General features: G+C 53.3%; 2 protein-coding genes across 2 annotated transcripts; both read right to left on the bottom strand.

The window, feature by feature from the left end:
• Nucleotides 1-9,630: 9,630 nt before the first annotated feature.
• On the bottom strand, nucleotides 9,631-14,636 carry J4E78_002742 (uncharacterized protein; the record flags this gene model as incomplete). Its single annotated transcript, XM_049363387.1, has 3 exons — nucleotides 9,631-10,204; nucleotides 10,277-14,544; nucleotides 14,628-14,636. 3 exons carry the CDS (start codon nucleotides 14,634-14,636, stop codon nucleotides 9,631-9,633), a joined length of 4,851 nt encoding a protein of 1,616 aa, XP_049224052.1.
• A 1,478-nt stretch (nucleotides 14,637-16,114) lies between these two features.
• Nucleotides 16,115-17,938, bottom strand: J4E78_002741 (uncharacterized protein; the record flags this gene model as incomplete). The annotated part of the gene is made up of 1 exon (XM_049363386.1): nucleotides 16,115-17,938. One exon carries the CDS (start codon nucleotides 17,936-17,938, stop codon nucleotides 16,115-16,117), a length of 1,824 nt encoding a protein of 607 aa, XP_049224051.1.
• Nucleotides 17,939-19,187: the final 1,249 nt, after the last annotated feature.

Genomic DNA, 19,187 nt, shown 5'->3' with positions numbered 1-19,187 from the left:
TGCCGACAGAGCTACGCTGCTGCATACTAGAGCTCCTCATCAAGGACGAGTTCTTCGAAGCCTACTACACACTCCTCGAGCATCCGGAGATGGGCGATTTGGTCCGCTGCAACTTTGCTGCGCAGTTCAAAGCGATCAAACAGCACCGCCATCTCGCTAGCCAGCTTCAGCATATCCTAACAACTACGGCCTTACTTTCGACGCATACAAACCGCCCGCGCTCAAGCGAGCAGCTAGCTGAGTTCTTGAACAGCAATCTACACGATGAAACCCTACGTATATCAGTGGACAGCCCCGGTCATGCTGTCGGCATGCTCGCCGAGTACCAAGCACTCTTGATCGACGCGGATATCCTTACAGATCAGTTCGTTCACCTAGCACTAGGCAATGCAGTAGCTCGGTGGGCCTCATCCGATCAGTCTGACTATGGTACCGATACCCTGTCTGATGTCGAGCATCATCGTGTACTTCGTGCATTTTTCCGGTTGCAACTTTACGCTGTACTCCGGAAACTCTATGGAAAAGGGAAAGGCTTCAAACGGAAGATCAGAAGCTTGTTCTCGATGTGGACGACGTGGGAGTTTGACGAGGTGAGAAGCTTAGCCGAATGGATCAAAATCGAACGCCCATTTCTACCGCGAGATTACGACGCCAGTATCCGCAAGTTGTTTGCCTGTGTGGACAGACATTTCTACAACGACATGGTCCCGTATGTCAGAATTAGACCCGCTCCTTGTCGCGACCGGAACCGACGTTCTGCGTTCGCGAAAAAGTCAAAGACTTGGCTCGACACGCCTGCGACAACTCGTGAAGGTCGAGCTGATGCCCGGAACAAGGATTGGAGACCGCTGGGTCACAGTTACGGATGTTACGTCGGTTATACACAACAGGTGTATCGAGAGCATTGTCTTGCTGAGGGTTTCCCGTTTTGGTGTCGGTATACAAAGCCACATGGGGGATGGTGGCGTTTCCGCGATGCCGAGCTGTTCCAGAAATTCGGGCATGCTGGAGTCTATGACACGCCGACAGGGCCGTGGCGGTGAAAGTCGTGTAGACTCAATGTTGGGCTCTACGGTCGCATGTATCATGCTGTCAGCGCTATATTGCGGACGGAATCACGATGTAGATGTTCCGTAGACTCAACTCTAGGTACGGCTTGGCGATCCTCTCAATCTCTTCTTGTGCTTACATAACGACAACTAGTGCGCTACTGCTAGCGTCCCCGCGCGTTCGCTTCTTCGCGTTTACTCATCAGCAATCCATTTCAAATCATCCTTCAGCGGACTAGAGCCCATGATTTGCGGACGAACACGATCGGCTCCCCAGAAACCCCTGGAATAATGGCCTCTTTCTGCTCGAGGTTAGGTCAGGTCATGCATCGATACCCTGCCATGCCGCCGTGAAACAGCTCAATCGCCGCATCACTCAACGGCCCGACTCTGAACAGCACAGCAACATGAAAGCACAATTTCCACGTCCATTCTGCGTACGGTCCGAACGCAACACATATATGACATCCCGGCGATAACGGGCTTGATATGTTTCGAGCGCATCCATGAAGATCCGGAGGCGGAGGGTTGGATTTATATGCTCATCATAAGGAGGTTGTAGTGGACGCAACAGTCAGTCGTTACTTCGCCCACCCAGCCTAACTTTCGTGCATTTGCGCACGTATCCATTCTTTACCAGAGCATTGCTCGTCCACGTTCATTTTCTATTCATATCTCATCTCGAAGATGAGGCATTTTCACCAGTTGCTCGTCGCTGGAGCGGGCTTTTCTTCAATTGCGCAGGCCGTCAACACTCTCGTCGATGTTGGCTACGCGAAGTATCAGGGAGCCGTCGTTGACTCTCAGCTTGGCGTCTCTGCCTGGAAAGGCATCCAGTATGCGGCGCCTCCTACCGGCGAACGACGCTTCGCAGCCCCGCAGGACCCTATCGTCTCCGGACTCATCAACGCGACTAGGCACGGCGCAACATGCCCACCCAACCGTCCGGATGATTGGACCATTTCTGGAGCCACTGATCGCTTCCACGTCGCGGAAGACTGTCTTTACCTGAGCGTCTATGCGCCTTCGCAGGCCAAAGTCGACTCGAAGCTGCCAGTGGTAGTCTTCTTCCAGGGAGGAGGCTTCTCATCGCAGTCCAGCGCGAACTGGGATCCTACGGAGATTGTCTCCGATGGTCAGGTCGTCTTCGTTCAGTTCAGCTACCGCGTGGGTCTCTACGGTTTCCTCAGCAGTGAAGCGGTCAAGGCTGGAGGTGGCGACGTCAATGCTGGACTTCGCGACCAGATCAAGCTCCTTGAGTGGGTCAAGGAGCACATCGAACAGTTCGGCGGCGACCCTGACCATGTTGTCCTTGATGGAGTCAGTGCTGGCGGATCTTCCGTTGCACTCATGCTAGCGGCCAACACCGGCAAGGAGTTGTTCGCTGGTGGCATCATGGAGTCAGGCGGCTGGGTCACCATGCGCACCCCGGAACTGGGCGAAGAGCAATACCAGTGCTTGCTCGAAGACAAGGGTTGTGCCAATGCGACAAACGGCCTATCTTGCCTGCGCGCATTGAACGAGTCCGCTATCCGAACATCCAACTGCTGGTTCAACCCCAACATCGACGGCGACCTATACACCGACTCACTCGTCAACCTTTTCGAACAGGGCAAGTACGCCAAGGTTCCGACCATCATGGGAACCTGCGCCCAAGAAGGCACCAAGTACAACGCACCAGAGGATCTCAACACCACAGCTGATGCCGTCAAATGGGTAGCCAACCAGGACCCAAGTCTCAGCAACTCTTCCATCTCCATCCTCGATGATCTCTACATGAAGCCGAAGAAGCCCACTTTCCCCGGCAAAGGTCTCTACTGGCGCCATGCCGCTGATGCCATCGGCGACATTGGCACCCACTGCCCCACGCGCAACATCCAAAACGCGATCGCAGCCGATGACGTACCCACATGGAACTACAAGTACGCCGTCCAGGACCCTGCCGACGAGGCCGCCGGCTACGGCGCCTGGCACACCGTCAACGCCTACGCTTTCTGGGGCGTAAACCGCACCGACAACAGCGAGCCAGCCAGCTACTTCACCACCAACGCGCCCATCATCAACCAAGTCCGCAGCTACTGGACGAGCTTCATCCGCAATCTCGACCCCAACACTGACCGCGCCGAACGCGCTGTCGAGTGGAAGCCTTACACTGGTCCCAAATCGCGTGAGAGGCTCTTCATCCAGACTAACAACACTAAGATGGAGCGTATGAGCCCTGCGCAGGCGCTTAGGTGCGATGTTGTTATGCCGATGAGCGATAACCTTGGGAAGCCGGTTGCGAAGGGTGTTGTCACGAATCTGAATGCGAAGTTGGCGAAGAAGGTTAAAGGGGCTAGTGAGAGTACTGCGTGGAAGAAGGGCAGGAAGGATGCTAGGGAGCTTGCGCGGGACGATTGAGTGGGTGAAAGCCGCATGGACAGGTGCTGTCTAATCTTCTAAAGTTGAGAGGCGGCTTCTGAGCACTATACCTTTTACTTCTTGTACATATCCTTCGACCTATGTCCTTCTCTTTATACTCTTCCTTCGTCGCAGCGCAAACAACGCGCAGCTATATCCATAATCTCTCCATACAGGTGCTGAGGTCTCATAACTAAAAGCTTGCAGATGTGCAAAACACAAAACTCATCGCCTTGACCTTCGAGTGAGAAAGGTTGAGAACAAGGTTGCACAACCGAGAATCCAAAGTGGCTTCGTATACTTGGGGCCGCAGCGCGCACCCACGAGGTAGTCATATCTCACCAGTTTTATTGCAATGAATTCTTGATATATTTCAACGTTTCTTCGACGCACGATATTCTAACCAATGCGAAACTATACTTTGAAGTATACACTAGTAACACTACATTGCCGGGCTGCGCGGCAAGGGTTCTGAGAGCGATGTATACCTTGAAGTTAGGATAGATTAAAGACAGACTACCAAAAGAATGCGTCTGGTAGATGGGGTTGGAAATCGTGTATATTTTCTTTTAATCTAGAAGACCGTGTCTTCGCCGTTTGGGATAGGCGATCAACCTTGCAGAATTGAGCGACTATCTGTTGCAGCTTTTCGGAGATTTTGTATCGATGTCGTAGTTAATCTATGACATAGGTTGATCATGGAGCTATTGGTAACGGCTGTTGAACATACCAACTTGGCCCACCACACTACACGATACTCAGACCAGCGTGAGCTTCTCCATCTTTACTCCTTCGAGGCGCAAGAAAACCGATGGATCGCTTCGCTGCCACTGTGTTGACGTATGCTCGTGTCCTGGAAAAGGCTCCTCCTCATCATCATCGAGCTCCTCGTCTGACGGCAGATTCATATGAGCGTCCCAGTGTCCAATACATTTCCACGTACCTTCCTCCTCACCAGGTATCAGCGCTAGGCCTGCGAAAACGCTTGCCGGATAGAAAACATCCCGAGTTTCAACTAGAAGAGCCAGCAGAACTCGCTCTGGAGGTTGGGTGTTATATTCGATATCGTCATAGTATAAGAAAGTCCAGGTGTGTTTTTCGCACTCATGAGGCCTGATGTAGAAAGATGCAAGCTTCTCCTCTAAGCAAACACAGTCAGGCCGGTAATGATTGTCGATTTCTATCCGGGTTTCCTCGAACGTGGGTACTTGTAGGGTGATCTGCAGTCCAGAGAAGTCGTGATATGCTGTTGGAGGCATCGTATTGACAGGCCAGCCCGACCACTGGAAGTAAGAGAGCTGCGCTAAGAAAATCAAGTCGCTGGCTCGGTCACCGTCGTCATCACTTTTGAAATTCGTATTTTCGTAGTGATCGAAGTAGCTGAGCGGGTGATCGACGTAAAGATGGCTCGAGAGCCACGACCAAGAAGGCACCGGTTTTGACCCATGCTCACGTATTGATTTGGATAATGGCAATCTCTTCCCATGAGTATCCCAGGAAGCCCGGGTACGTATATACCACAGTAGACCTTCAGGGAAGGATTCTGCCCAGATACCGGCAAGATACGTAATCCGTGCTTCAGCCTGGAAAGCTCGGGCGACCCCAGCAAAAGCGACAGGTCTATCACTGGGGACGGTTAGGTCCCTCGCTCTGTATTCCCAAACCAGGTCTTTCCAGTTCCGGAAATACTTTAGAACATGCTCGTAGTCTGCAAACGAGTTGAAAGTATTAGGTCTGTGAGCAACATGACTTGCTAGCAGATGCGATTTCTGCGTAATCTTCCGGCTTTCGTAGCCATCACTACGGTTGTAAAGCCGGGTTTCAGTCTTTGGAAGCCAAGAGCCTGCCAGCTCATCACAGAACTCCTCCACGCACTCCCACATGAGGGTTTGGTGTCCAACAAATACTGTGCGTGGGCTTAAAAGATGCTCCTGGAACGTCCATGCTCGCTGAGATATAGGCCATTCGTGGTAATTGAATCTAGATGTGAATATCTCGGGCTCTGTGGGAGTTGCGGGACCTGACACATACCGACCTGCAGAAGCGATTATATAGATCCCTTCGCTGGTCTTGGTCGCTTTGCGAATGACGCAGGGGCTCATAGTCCTGGGGTCTTCCCGTGTTTTGATGAGATCTCTTCCGGGCGGGAACAAGAATGCTATGCTGCAGATCGCATTGCTATAAACTGAAGTCATCGAGGCAGATTCAACTTCCCAGTCCGATGGTGAGTCTTGAATAATACACAGTACATCCACCCACAGGTAGCGGAAGCCAGTGTGTCGAACGATCCTCAAGGCTTCGACAAATATAGCCGGTAATTCCGACCACGGTATTGCAGCTTGGAATTCGTCAAGCCTTGATAGTGTCAAGCGAAGACGATGAGGCGCATCTCCCCAGACATGGCTGAGTGTAAGGTACTGCAGGTCTCTAATGGTACTAGTATCGCATCGTAATCTCACACCGTCGGATGTGAGTTCTAGTAGTCGGGTCGGCCGCTGGGATGACGCTGACAAACCCGATGAGCAGCTAGAACAGCTCTCGTGCGTGCGGATACAAGCATTGAGCCACGTATTAATCTGGTCCAGATTGGCAGTGGGCTGGCTTGGTATGCTCTGCTTTTGTTCTGGCGCGTCGAATTCATGGCTACTCGATCCTAAATTGTCAACTGGCTTCTCTAAAAGCTTGGAAACACCCACTTACCGTCGAAACATTTCAGGTACATTGACGCCCATCGATACTGAACATACTTGAGACCACCTAGGCACAGAATCAGAGGCAAGTAGCCGGGCGGTTTCTTCCACTTGTCTTTACATATCCGGAATTCCACAGTTTCGTTGTGATCTAGATTAGGGTAATCCAGTATAGAAAGCACCATTGCACACATGTGGCAAGTATCCCTTGCCTGTAACAATTGCGCAACAGTGGAATAGTGAGTCGAAGCGGGGGATTCGACTTGGACGTCGTATATGTCTTCGATATCTTCCGGGACCAATTTTAGAAAATCCCAGCCATCGACAAAGCTTTTACAGTGGCCGCAAAGTTGATGCAGCATGACCGAATCGCCAGCATCCTGACTTTGCGTCTGATTCGCTGTGCAGTCACGCACACTGCCTGCATCGGCACCGTGAGCTGATGGAATGGTTGACATTGCGCCGATATCGATACCGTTGTGGCTTGCTTTTCTTCCGAAATGAGAACTGATGGCAGCTTGTTGGGGTAGGCTGAGAGGTGTGATGTGAAGACGGATCGCGGGGCGCGTCTCCGGCAAGCGCGCATGAGCACCCATGCAACTGTGCCACATGATCGCATGAGCTCGCTTCATTTGGCTGTCCCCACGACCAAAGACGTACTCTGGAGCTGACAATGCACTATGTCTGTGAGAACATAGTCACATGCGACATGGTGTGTATGCCATAGTACGTTTTAGAGTCACACCCTAGATGTGTACGGTGCAACTTTGAATGAACGAGCTTCCTCGGTTTTTAGTCGCTCCGACAAACCCACGACCCAAATAGATATGTTCCGTTCCATCTATTCGCGCATCGCTACCATGACTTGAGATCCACGATGTGAGCAACATTTAAACCAAAGTGAGGGTCTCAATTTTCACTCCTTCGAGACGTAAAAAGATGGACTCCTTTTCCCATGTGTCATCGCCCAGATCAACCCACGCTTTCCAGTAGCCTATACGCCTCCATGTGCCGCTTTCGACCCCGGGTGCCAATGCTAGTCCTTGTAAATGGTGACGGCAATAAATCAAGTCCACGTCCTCGGCAATAAGAGCTATGCGCACTTCGGCGGGAGGTTGAAACAATGTTTCGAGATCGTCGCAGTCATAAGAGGCTGCCAGCAATGTTCTGTCAAACCCAAGACATGAAGCTAAGTCTTCCTCCAGACTGTCACAGCTCAGGCTAGGAGTGTCGTCTTCGCCGTAGGGCTCTTTGAGGAGGATCGTGGTCACATGCGTTGCGAGTTTGAGTGTAATCTGTAAACCTTCAAAATTATAATAAGCCGTTGGAGAAGCGTCGTTGTCCAGCTCTTTTGACCACTTGAAGTACAAGAATTCTGCCACAAAATATGATTCACGGAAGTCATCGAAAGTATTATGATTGGAAACAATAAGTTCGCAATGCTTATAGATCGGACTGGCAAACCATGACCATGTGGGTACGGATTCTGATCGTGGCTCCCGAGTCAAGAAAAGCTCAGCCATGTTCCGCGACGGAAGGATCCTGATATACCACAGTAGAGATGATGGTAACTGTTCCTTCCACATTCCCGCGAGATACGTGAATCCATGCTCGGAGTGGAAAGCTCGTGCTATGCCGACCATAGCTATGATTCGATCGCTTGAATAAGAGAGGTCTCTTCTTCTGTACTCTCTTATCAGCCTTGCCCAATCAGAGAAGGTTCCGTGTTTCTCCATTCCGCTTTTGGGCCTTGCATCTACACTCAGTGAGTCTGAGGTCTGGTTCAAATTGTAGCGGCTCATATGGATCCTGGGCTTTAGGGCTCTAGCGGAGAGCCGGTTGGTTCTAGTGAAATCCAACTCGTCATGAATTCTCTCCCCGCACTCCCACATGATGGTGCGGTGGCCATAGAGAATGGTACGGGGACTCAATAAATGTTCCTGTAGAACCCATGCCCTGGATGATAGGGGCCAGTTGTTGCGTGGATGCCAAGATTCAGTGCTGTTGCTGGGGGTGACGTAGATAAAATCAGACTGCCCAAGGATGCCACGGACGATACAAGGTGTTGATGCTCGTGGATCGTCTCTAGCCCGACAAAAGCCGATATTAGGTGGAAACAGAAACGCGATCGTACAAATAGCGTTGTTATAGACTGCAGACATCATGTTCGCTTCGTTCGTCCAGTCACTTGCGGAGCCCTGTATGATGCAGAGCGAGTCCAACCACAGGTACGAAAACCCTAGGCTACGCGTTATTCGGATCGCCTCGCTGAAAATAATTGAGAGCTTGTGTATAGGTATGGCCTCCTGAAACTCTTTCAGTGTTTCAGCTGTCAGAAGAAGTTGTGCTGAAGAATCTTTGCCCCACATGTGACTGAGCGCCAGGTATTCGAAATTATCTATGACTTCTGGATCGCACCGAAGTCGAGCACCATTTTCGTTGAGCTCAAGTATTCTTGTTGGCCGACGTCCTTTCGTATCCAGTCGCGGGAACCAATTGTTACATCTGTCATGATTCGCACGACAAGTTTGTAGCCATTTCTGTACTTGGGCCAAGTTCTCATGTGGGTGACGTGGGACATGTCTTGCCGTAGAAGTAGAAGTGGAGCCAGATTCTTCGCGGTCTCGTGTATGCGCTAACGATCAGTCAACTATGCAATTCGAAGAAAAATAATCGGTGTAAAACCTACAAAGAGCTCGATCTATGCCTGCGCCACCAGGGATCAGAGCACGACCATTTAGCAGCAAAGACATCTTCAGGAACCTTGTATTCCGATCAGGACCGAGTTGGCACACTATAGGCTCATGTAACGGTGTATCAGCGTCTTGTTCGATTTGCGAGTATAACATCTCGCACAAATGACAAGAATATCGAAACTCTGACAGTTCCGCCAAGGTGTACCACTGATGTGTCATGTTTTCGCTACGTAGTTCCAGTCTCTGGTCGTGTGTTGCCTCAAACCAGTCGTTCACTTTGTTCCATTTATCGAACATCAGACGACACCGATCGCAGAGCCGATGAAGGGGTACTGAGCCCTCCGGAACGGTGTCTTCCTGCGAACCCGTCCACGTTGGCTCCTCATCATCAGGACGTTCCGTCATCGTCTGGATCCCGCGGTTTGTCCTGGTAGTCGTTGGTGTATCGCAAATGGCAGGTATCTGTTGGGAGATGTATAACAAAACACAGAGTCAGACATGCGTAAAAGTGGGAAAAAGAGGAGAAGAGATTTCCAGTGCCGAGGGCTGAAGAAAACAGATGTCAGCCTACACAGCCACAAAACAGGCAGGAAGTGACGAGGCTGAGTATGACGACATGCTACCTACGAATCCTTGGCGGCGTTGTAGAACACGAGATAGTAACTAAGCGGGGTGAGGACAGACATGCGCTGCAACTTGGCATACACGATGAAAGTACATCGACAACGATGTCAAAATGTGCACACAATCCCATAAAGTCGTTCAAGAAAATACATTCCTACCCCCACCCCACCCCTACCTCTTCACATCCCCAAACCCGCGACTAAGAATCCTATTAACATCGCCACCATCCTGCACACCCTCCTGACCCACAACCTCGACCCGATTCCGAATCAAATCCTTAATCTCACCCTCCCTCCTCCGTTCTTCCCTTTCCTTCTCACTCTCTTCCTGCACACCCACCCTAACCACGCCACCCCCCAAGCCCACACCACCGTCTTTACTACTCCTCCCACCCTTCCTATCCCAGCCCATCTGCAGTTCCCCCGCACTAGCCTCCTCAAACCTCCTCTTAACCCCCGGATCCCTCTCCAACGCCTGAAAAACGTGCGTATCGCTCGTCCACCACGCAGCCGCCCCACTCTTCACCGCCAATTCAAAGACGATAACCGCCAAGAGAATGAGCACGAGACACAGCCACCAACTCCAACTTGAGCCGAAACCGCGGAGGAAGGTGTCGCGGACGTAGTAGATTTTGTTGCTAGGGTTGTAGACGGAGGAGAGGATGATGTTCCAGAGGAACCAGCCGCCGATGGAGAGGAGGAGGGCGAGGGCGTTGGTTAGGGTTTTGGTGTGTGTTTCTATGAATCTAGGCGAACGTCAGTGAGCCATTTCTGTTTTTGAGGGGGGAAAGGGCAAAGAAGGGAAGGGATATACATACTGCATCTTCAACGCAATAAGCCAAACCGCCGCCGTATACGTAATACTCCCCATAGCAAAAATACTATTATCCTCCGTCCACAGCGCATCCCCATACAGTCCCAACATGCAAAAATACACCAGCATCGCCTCCCCACTCGCCATGAACATCCACCACAGATACACCTTAAAGTTGAACCCACCATTCACCTGACCAATAGTGTAGAGTTCAGGTACAGCAAGCAGCGTACTCGCACTGAGATCCTTCTCAAACACGCCCATGAAGATGACGGGTAAAGAGGTGAATAGCGTGTTGAACATACTCAGACTCCAGCTCTCGTACAGACTCGTCCCGGTATAACCCACGGAACGCTGGAAAAGCGCTTGCGTAAGGTAGAATAAAAGTTCTTTCCAAAACGTGCCGACGGTGTATTTGCACGTGCGTATGTAATTCCAGCGTCCATGCACCAGCAGTAATTTAGTCAGGAACCTGAATTGCGCGATACTGTAATCACTCGTTCTGGCCGCTTGTAAGCCTTCTTTTCCGGTAATACCGATTCCCACGTGGGCTTCTTGGATCATGGCGATGTCGTTTGCACCGTCGCCGATAGCCAGTGTGATACTCTTTTTCACGCGCTTGCGGATGGATTTTACGAGTTGGGCTTTTTGGCTGGGGGAGGCGCGGCAGCAGATTACGGAGGAAGCGAGGATGGCGAGGGAGTGGAAGAGCGTGTCTAGTGCGGGCGAGGAGGTGATGCGAGACAGTGTTTGGCCGTCTACTACGACGACGGAGTGGGCGACTGTTCCGCTGGTGATGGCCTGGATGGCGGAGGTGATGGTTTGTTCGACGAGACCGGTTTCGTGGTCGAGGACGGTCACGGTGCTGAACTCTTTGATTAGGCGGCACGAGTAGCCGATGTTGATTGCGGTTTCGCGCTTGTCGCCTGTTAGCATCCACATTTTGATCTGGGCGCGACGCAGCTTGTCGATGGCTTCTGGGACGCCGGCTTGGAGTTTATCTTCGATGGCGGTGGCGGCGCAGAGGTCGAGGTCTTGCTCGATTAGGTCGCCGGCTTCTTCGATGAGACGGGTGCGGTCGACGAGACTGGTGGTGGCGGAGAGGTAGGTTGCTTTCCAGGATTGGTATTCGGATTCGTGTAGGAAACGGTAGCCGTAGAGGAGGGTTCGGAGGCCTTCGGTGGCGAATTCGTTGATATGTTGGAGACAGCGTTCGATGACTAGGGTGTCGTCGCCAGCTACACCTTCGTCGACCATGGCTTCCATGTCTTCTAGTTGCATTGAGCTTCGGGCTGAGGAGAAGGCCATGCTGAAGCGATCGAGACCAGACTGGCGGGGTGTTATCATGGGTGTCTGCATTGGTGAGTCTTCGTCCAGGGACGACATGTCCATGCGGTCGTTTTCACGCTCGCGTAGCCACTGGTCTACTTCATCTCTTGCTGACATGGAACCGCGCCCGCCCATGCTAGGAGCGAAAGATGGACGTCCGAGGTTGAGACTAGCCCTGGCAGCCTGACCGATAGTCATGCTTTTCCGTCCACCAACACTGCTCATACGACCGGCCACACTACTCCGCCGTTCAGCGTGTTCGCTCATGCGCGCAATCGCATGTTGAGCTTCCATACTCTTGCGGATGTTAGCGCGACGCTCAATCTCAACCATCTTCTTGTTCGCCAGCGTAGCCAGCTTCAAACGCTGCATGACAATGGAGTCGGCACCCTTGCAGATGATGCATATTCTGCCATCAGGGAAGCGTAAGACGATAGACATGCGCTTTCGCTTGCTGGAGAATTCGATGACATCTAGGATCTCATAGACCTCGGAGACAGCCTCGCCGTCGGATCCAGATGGCATAATCTTGAGAGTTATGGTGTGAACGTCGCGGTTGATCAATAAGAAACCCATGTCTTGCGCTGCCTGGACTAATGCAAGTTCATCCGGCGAAGAAGCCATGAAGTGTGTCTTGCCGTCTTCTTGAATCTCAGGCAAGCAAGTGTGGCATAGCGCCAGGGAGAGAAGGAACATGCGAGCTTTCTTCGAGAACGGAGTGTGAGGTTTCCTCTGGATATACCGTAACATGTCCTGTGTACGCAGTTCTCGCGATGTCTTGCCTGGCTTCGCACTAGACTGCCAGTTCGAAGGTCCCCCTTCCCCAGGGCTCTCCAGCTGCTCAATCGTCTCAATCGCTGGTGTCGTGGGTTCGTCGTTCGCTACATCCTTGGCCGATCTCACACTCTTCCTACTCTTCGCAGGCTGCTTCCCCTTCTTCCTGGTCTTGTGAATCAGCTTCTTCTTCTTGTCTTCCTTCAAATCGGCATCATGCAACCAGCTCACACCAGCAACACTAAGCTTTCGGAACTTCATCGAGTTATCCGTGAGCGTACCCGTCTTATCCGAGAAGATGTAGCTAATCTGACCAAGTTCTTCGTTGATGGTCGACGTCCTCGGCTCACACGGCGTATCGGAGATAGGGTCGTACATGTCGATGTCCGTATGCAAGAAGAACATTTGCGCCAGTTTGACAATCTCCAAACTGACGTAGAGTGACAGTGGGATCATGGTGTTGAACATGATGATGAAGGATGTGAAACTGGGGAAGAAGGCGACGGAGGAACCGCGGAGATACCACATGTCATCTTCGTTCTTCTGCCAAATCTTGTAGGCGACGGCATTGAAGATGGACAGAGCTATGACGAAGACGACAATGAGGATGACGATGCGGTTGACAAGGCCTTGCAGGGCTGGTGCTTTGATGCGAGGATTCTTGTTCGAGTTCATCCGGATGCGACATTCCTCTCCGGAGTAGATGACCATGCCGATGGCATCGGGTGTGTTTCGCAGGATACTGCCGCGGAAGATGATTTCGCTGAGAGTCAGTGGCGCTTGCTTCTCGTCGACCATCACACGACCTTCAAAGCTGTACAAGTCCCGGTTCGGATCTTCGACAACAAACTCGGCCTTCGTCTTCAAGACATCCTCCTGATCGATGATGGTCTTGGAGATGGAAGCAGGCGTTTGTTTGCTTTTGAGATTCGTCTCCCCATCCAGCGCCATCGTCTCAACAAACGCCACATTATTCTCCCCATTCGTATGAAGAAGGGCCATATCCGCAGGCGCAGCGTCGTTCCTCTCAAGTTTGATGATATCACCAACGTTAATATCCTGCCACTTGATCGTCTCCCACTGCAGTGTCTCAGAACCAAGACTGGAACGCAACACCTTCGCCTCTCTCATATTCTCCGCCTTGTCCAATCTCCATCTCCTCAAATCATCGTATCCTTCCTTGGCAATGGAAAGGGTAACAAAAAACAGCAGCGGTACTATCGTCGTAAACTGGCCCGTCGTACTAAGCCCGGGTATCATTTGCAAAATGGAAATAACAAGAAAGTAGAAGTTGGCAAGTTTGGAGAACTGCGCGACGAGTTGGCGGGGGATAAAGTTCCATGCTGAGTAGCGCGTGGAGCGGATCCAGTTGCTGGTGTATGGTTGCTCGGTACGTTCGTCTGTGAGGGGCTCTTTGCGCGTGGGATCGAGGTGGATGTGTCGGCCATCTTTGCTGGGTGGGACATCTTTGATGCGGAAGACGAATTTGCGGGCTTGCTCTGCGAGATCCTTCGTCTGTTTGACTATTTGTGATCGCCGGCTTGGACCCTTGCTATCCGACCAGGGAAGCGCGATTGGCCCTTCTCCCAACTTCGACTTTGAGATGTCCGAGGCTGACGAAGCGTAGTCTAGATGCTCTGACGTGACAGTGATGACGGCATCTCCAGATTTGCGCGACGGCGCATGTCCACTGGAGCCTTCCGCCTGTCCCATCATATGGTGTGACCTTCCAACGCCCTCTTCCAGTTCAATTTGTGTATCCGGTGATTGCGCAGTATCGTGGACATTCCTCCTGAACAGCGCACTGCGCAGCGAATATCCGCGGTTGCGAGAAGTGGGCGAGAGCGGCGATCGAGAGGTGCCATTCCGTGGTGGTAGTTGTGAACGTGAGGATGAAGCCTCAGCGTGATCTTCCGGAGAGACCTCGCGCGTGTTGATGGACAAGTCGGGCGTGCCAGGTCTTTGCTTCCCGCCAGAAGTCTTCCCAATGTGTGCAATCTCGTCCCTGCCATTGCGCTCGATATCCGTCGAAAAGCGAACGCGCGGCGACTCTTCAGTTGTCAAGCGCGCAACCGAAGGGCGTGCCGTATTCTCCACCGCCGAAGTCCTCGATCGTGGCGCATCGTCGCCATCTGTGGAAGTGTCTATCGCATACGGAGTGTTTGCGCTCTGTGTCGTGGGTGGCAGGCCATCCTCGTCGTGGGATGTGGAATGACGCCTTCTTACTCCTCCGCTACCTCCAATCCCAGCACTCGATGCATCGGAAGCATCTCCAGGCTGCGACATGATTTCCAGTCATTCCCTATTGTCGTGTACGCTGTTGTCCTACAGAAGGGTGCTGCAAATCGAAGCAAATCCCCAGCCTTTCCCGCAGAGTCCGGTCTAGCGGCTTGTCCACGCGGGTATTACGACGTCGATGCCCGCGCTGGGGGCCTTTGCGTCTTGGGCTTTACGCGGCGCCGGCGATATTATAATCAATACGGATGCGAATTACAGCAATCACATTGCGGTGCGCAAACATGGAATGAAGTGAAGCAAACAACACTGTTCCCTGTCGAACGCGCCAGCAACGCAGACAGTACCAAGGTCCAGGTTCAGGTTCCTTCAGCTGTCCACCACATGATGCCCCGGCTATTTTGGGACTGACGTAGCCTCACGAACTGGCCGCCCACTCCACTCTCCACACTCCGTCTCGAACCTGTAATAAATGACAACACTGATAGACCAAGAATTCCTATGAGACTTCCACCTCCGCCCCTCCTCCTCCCCTCCTCCTCCCCTCCGCCTCCCCCACCCACCCACGTACCAAGGTCCCGGTCCACCTGGGCAGCCCTGTTCCTTCAGCCCACCACATGATGCCAGCCGCAGCTACCCAGCTACGTCAGTCCTAAAATAGCCTGGGGCACCTGGGGCCAACTCCACCAACTCCAGCTCCGCCCCCAGTAGTGCACTGGGGAAGCGCGCATATGCAAGCCCCAAGCCCACCATGAGGGGTCACGGTAGGTCTGCTTATTCCGCAGTTCATCGATCAGCAAAAAAGGAAGATCTAACCCCGCAGGTCGCATGTGCGGCTGGCGCCAATGCAACACATCGCAGCTGACGTTCCGCCAATCGGCTTTAACTCACGCAACGACATCAGTCATCTCTCACAACATCACTGATATCAAGAAAACTGTGTGTGAAGTTCATGATGTATTAGTTCTATCTCGATTACACATGCCGCTAATGAAATGCAAAGGAGACGTCTGCCTCACAAAAGAACTCGCCTCAAGAACAGATGTACAAAGCTATCCAAGATGCATTCTGCCATTCAATTGCACCAAAAAACGCACTCTACTCACTACTCCAGAACCCTGGCTTTTTACGACCAATATGCTAATAATGCTTCGCTCCAAATGATATGGTATAGTTTCGTTCCCTGTCTCTCGCTCTCTCGCTTTCGCCTTTGCAGGCCCAACTCTCTCTCTCATTCTCACACAAGTCTCCAACCCCCTTAGATTTCCTCCTTCCTCCGCTGCCAAAGAAGAAGCCATTCTGAGTGGTAGTAGGAACTTGCTTTGTGGTATCCCGGTAGTCGTGTCGCTCATTAAGTATTGCACCTTTGAAAGATTATAAGAAAAAGACATAGAAAAAAGCAGTGTGCCCAGCGCCATGCAATATGCAGCCAGATGATGTAAGAACCAAACTGGCAATGATGATTGGTAAAAGAGGATTAGAGAAGAAGGACTGTCCGCGTGTCCTACGACGCAGCAACGCACCAGTGGCGGTGGAAAACCCACGCGCTCTTCTGGCATTCTTTGCTGCAGTACTTGGTCCGCCGGCACCGACGGCACTTGGCGAACTGGCGGGTGTACTCTTCCCACTTGCCGCACTTGTAGTATGCGCACTGTCGGATGCCGCCTCGAGAGTCGTCTTTCCGGCATAGGTTGCGCATAACAACGCTGGCCCAGTACTGCATGTCGGACGAGTGATGTCGTACGGTGAACTGCTCAACCAGGGGGAAGATGTTAAAGTCATCTGGAAGTTCGTACTCCTCAAGCTCCTCCTCTTCTTCCTCTGCCTTGGGTGTCGAGGCTTCTCCGTCAAGTAGCTCGGTGCCAATCTTCAGCTTGGGCACCAGATGCGAGTTCTGGAAGTAGGACCGGAGGTTGCAGTATTTCGATACGTAAGCAAGTAGTTGCAGAGACATGAGCACGTCTTCGTCCCGGGGCATGGCTGCGAGCACGCTAGCTGACGCATTGCGTTCTTGCTGGTACCGGGGTAGCCAGGGAGGCGGTGGGTTGGTGTTGACGACGTTGATGGTCGGTGGCATCGGGGAGAACCCGGTGATAGGGTTGTTCGGCGGGGTGTTGGTGGGGTTGATTAGACTGCCATCGAGCGCTGGACGGTGAGTAATGTTGAACGTCTCGTTGTTCTCGTCTGTGCCTTCCGACGGAGCAGCGATGGGGACTGGTGTGTTGCCAGCATCCAGCATCTCTGCGTTGTCGACGATGTCGGCCATATTGATCTCATTGTTCTGAATGCCGACGATGGGCTCATTCACAGACGGACCGGCCGCTGTTGCAGCCTCTGCTGACATGTCATCTTGTTGTGCTTCGAGGTCCGACTCGCCAGATACAGACAGCTGGTGTCGGATGGAGGGTCGGCGGCGCGTCCGGGCTAGCCCCGCTCTTGGGCTCGTCTGGCGTGCCTGTGGGGCGCTCGGTGTTGTCGGTGACTCTGGTTGGGAAGTGATCTCCCCTTGCAGGGCGGGGAGCATGGAAGGAAGGCGATCCGCATCTCGCACCGGCCGTAGCGCAAACGCGTCAGGTGTTGCTTCCATGGAGGGTAGCGCCGTGACCAATGGCTGGCCGAGGTTGCGGGTGTTGTTGCCGGGAGCGCCAAACAGCTGTGCCCGGCTTTCGTGGCTGCGATGATGATGGTGGTGGGGAGGTCGGCCGCGTGCAAATGTCGTCCGCTCAGGAGGGGAGCTCAGGGAGAAGGCGGGAATGGGCGTCGCGTCGGCCAAAGGTGTGTCCGTTGGCTGGGGTATCTCAATGGGAGGAGGAATGATGCGCCGTGATCGATCGGCGCGGTGTGAGGAGCTCGACGCAACCTCGCCGGTCCGCGAGGAGTGGTGTCGGCTCGATGCACCGAGGCGTGCAGATTTGTGAAACTCAACCTCAGCGCGTGCCCGCATCTTGTCGATGACCTTGATGTAGTTGTCGAGAATGGAGGCGATGACGGGCACCATGTCGGCCTCAACCACACGCTTCCTGACGTTCTCGGAGCCGCGTACGCCAATGTTGAAGATGCATTGGAAGGCGAGGTTCCACTTCCACATGTCCATCATGTCCTTGCTCCGGCCCTCCTTGAGGATGCATATCAGGCGTTCGATGCCGCCATCGACGGTGAGAATGTCCCGTATGCGGGCCGAGGAGGTTGTGAGGTAGGCGAGGTGGTTGAGCGAGTTGATGAGCGGGAGGGTCGATGTGCAGTCGAGAGCGCGGCGGTCGTAGAGGGCGGTGGTGATGCCGACCGACGCCTTGTTGGCGTTGGGGATGCTAAAGTTGACTTCGCGCATGTTTGGAGCTGTGTGGTGCCGTGGCTGGGTGGATGGGCGGGAGCTGGGTGGTGGAGAGGTGCAGGACTAGTGTCGCATGTGGTGGGCAGCAAGCAGGAGGGTTTGGCTGCAGGCTGGGAGCGAGCAAACAGCGGAGCCCGGGGTGAGAGGAGAAGCAGCCAGTTGTTTGTTGATGCTTCAGGCTCGGACGCAATAGAGGGGCCCGTGTGGTGGTGTGCTCAGAGGTGCTCGGGTGGTGCTCAGACGGCCCTTCACAGCAAACGTGTGCTCGAGGGCGGAAGGAACCCGACAACGCGGTGACGATGGACCACAGCCAGACTCGGACGAGACGGGGCTGTCACGGCTGTTGGGGGGAATAACCAAAGCAGAGGCCGGTGGAAAGGGATGGTGATGGCGGAGATGAGGCGTGTTTGCTGTTGTTAGGGGGACCAGGATGGCTTCGCTGCCGCTGGCTGGCAGGCAAGAGCGCTCTCTGGCGTCGCAGTGGGGCCGCGCAACACTGATGCCGTCTCGTGTGTCGCTGTACAGGTACTGGTGCTAAGGCTGGGCTATGGTATGCTGGATGAGGCTGTCGGCGATGAATGGGATGTAGAGAGGCGGTTCGGGTGAGAGGTCATGGGCAGTGGAGCAGCTAGTCCCACTGTTAAGGATTGGCACCGACCGCCCAGAAGGGTAGCCTCGAACCGCTAATTTCATGCGCTACGGGCAAAAGAGAGCACCGAAATGACTGCCCTCGCCTTGCACACGCTGTATTGAATGCCAATATGGCTGCTTGGAAATGCACCCTCCTCGAGGACCGTCAGCACGTGTAGCGACATGTCACGGGCGCCTGTCCCCGCCGTCCACGAGTCCCTCTACCGCCCAAATTCCCTCACCCCGTCTCCGCCACAGGTGGCGCCCTTGCCTCTGCCTCTGCCAATGCCGTGAACCCTTGAAACTTGTCCCCCCACTGCATTGCCAGCGAACTGTGACTACTCAAGCTGCGTCTGTTGGCGCCTGCATCTTTCGGCGGCACTCGAGGGCTGCGTGGGGCGCCGGCCAGCTGCACGATGCCACCAAGGCGGCTGACAAAGGCGGCCCTCTCCTTGGGCCTCCCATGCGGTGTCACCACTACGGACTCGACGCATCTGACTCAACGTGCGAGCAATTCACGCATTACGGCCCAAATACACTGTGACGGAAGTGAAGTGGTACCGGATAGTTCTGCGGAGTGCACAGGGTCTTTGCAGTCCCGTATTTACACATTGTC

Source organism: Alternaria triticimaculans (assembly GCF_023758025.1).
Source record: "Alternaria triticimaculans strain BMP 0046 chromosome Unknown scaffold_3, whole genome shotgun sequence".
NCBI lineage: Eukaryota > Fungi > Ascomycota > Dothideomycetes > Pleosporales > Pleosporaceae > Alternaria > Alternaria triticimaculans.
Note: the sequence above shows the minus strand (reverse complement) of the source record. Positions and strands in the feature narration are given on the sequence as shown.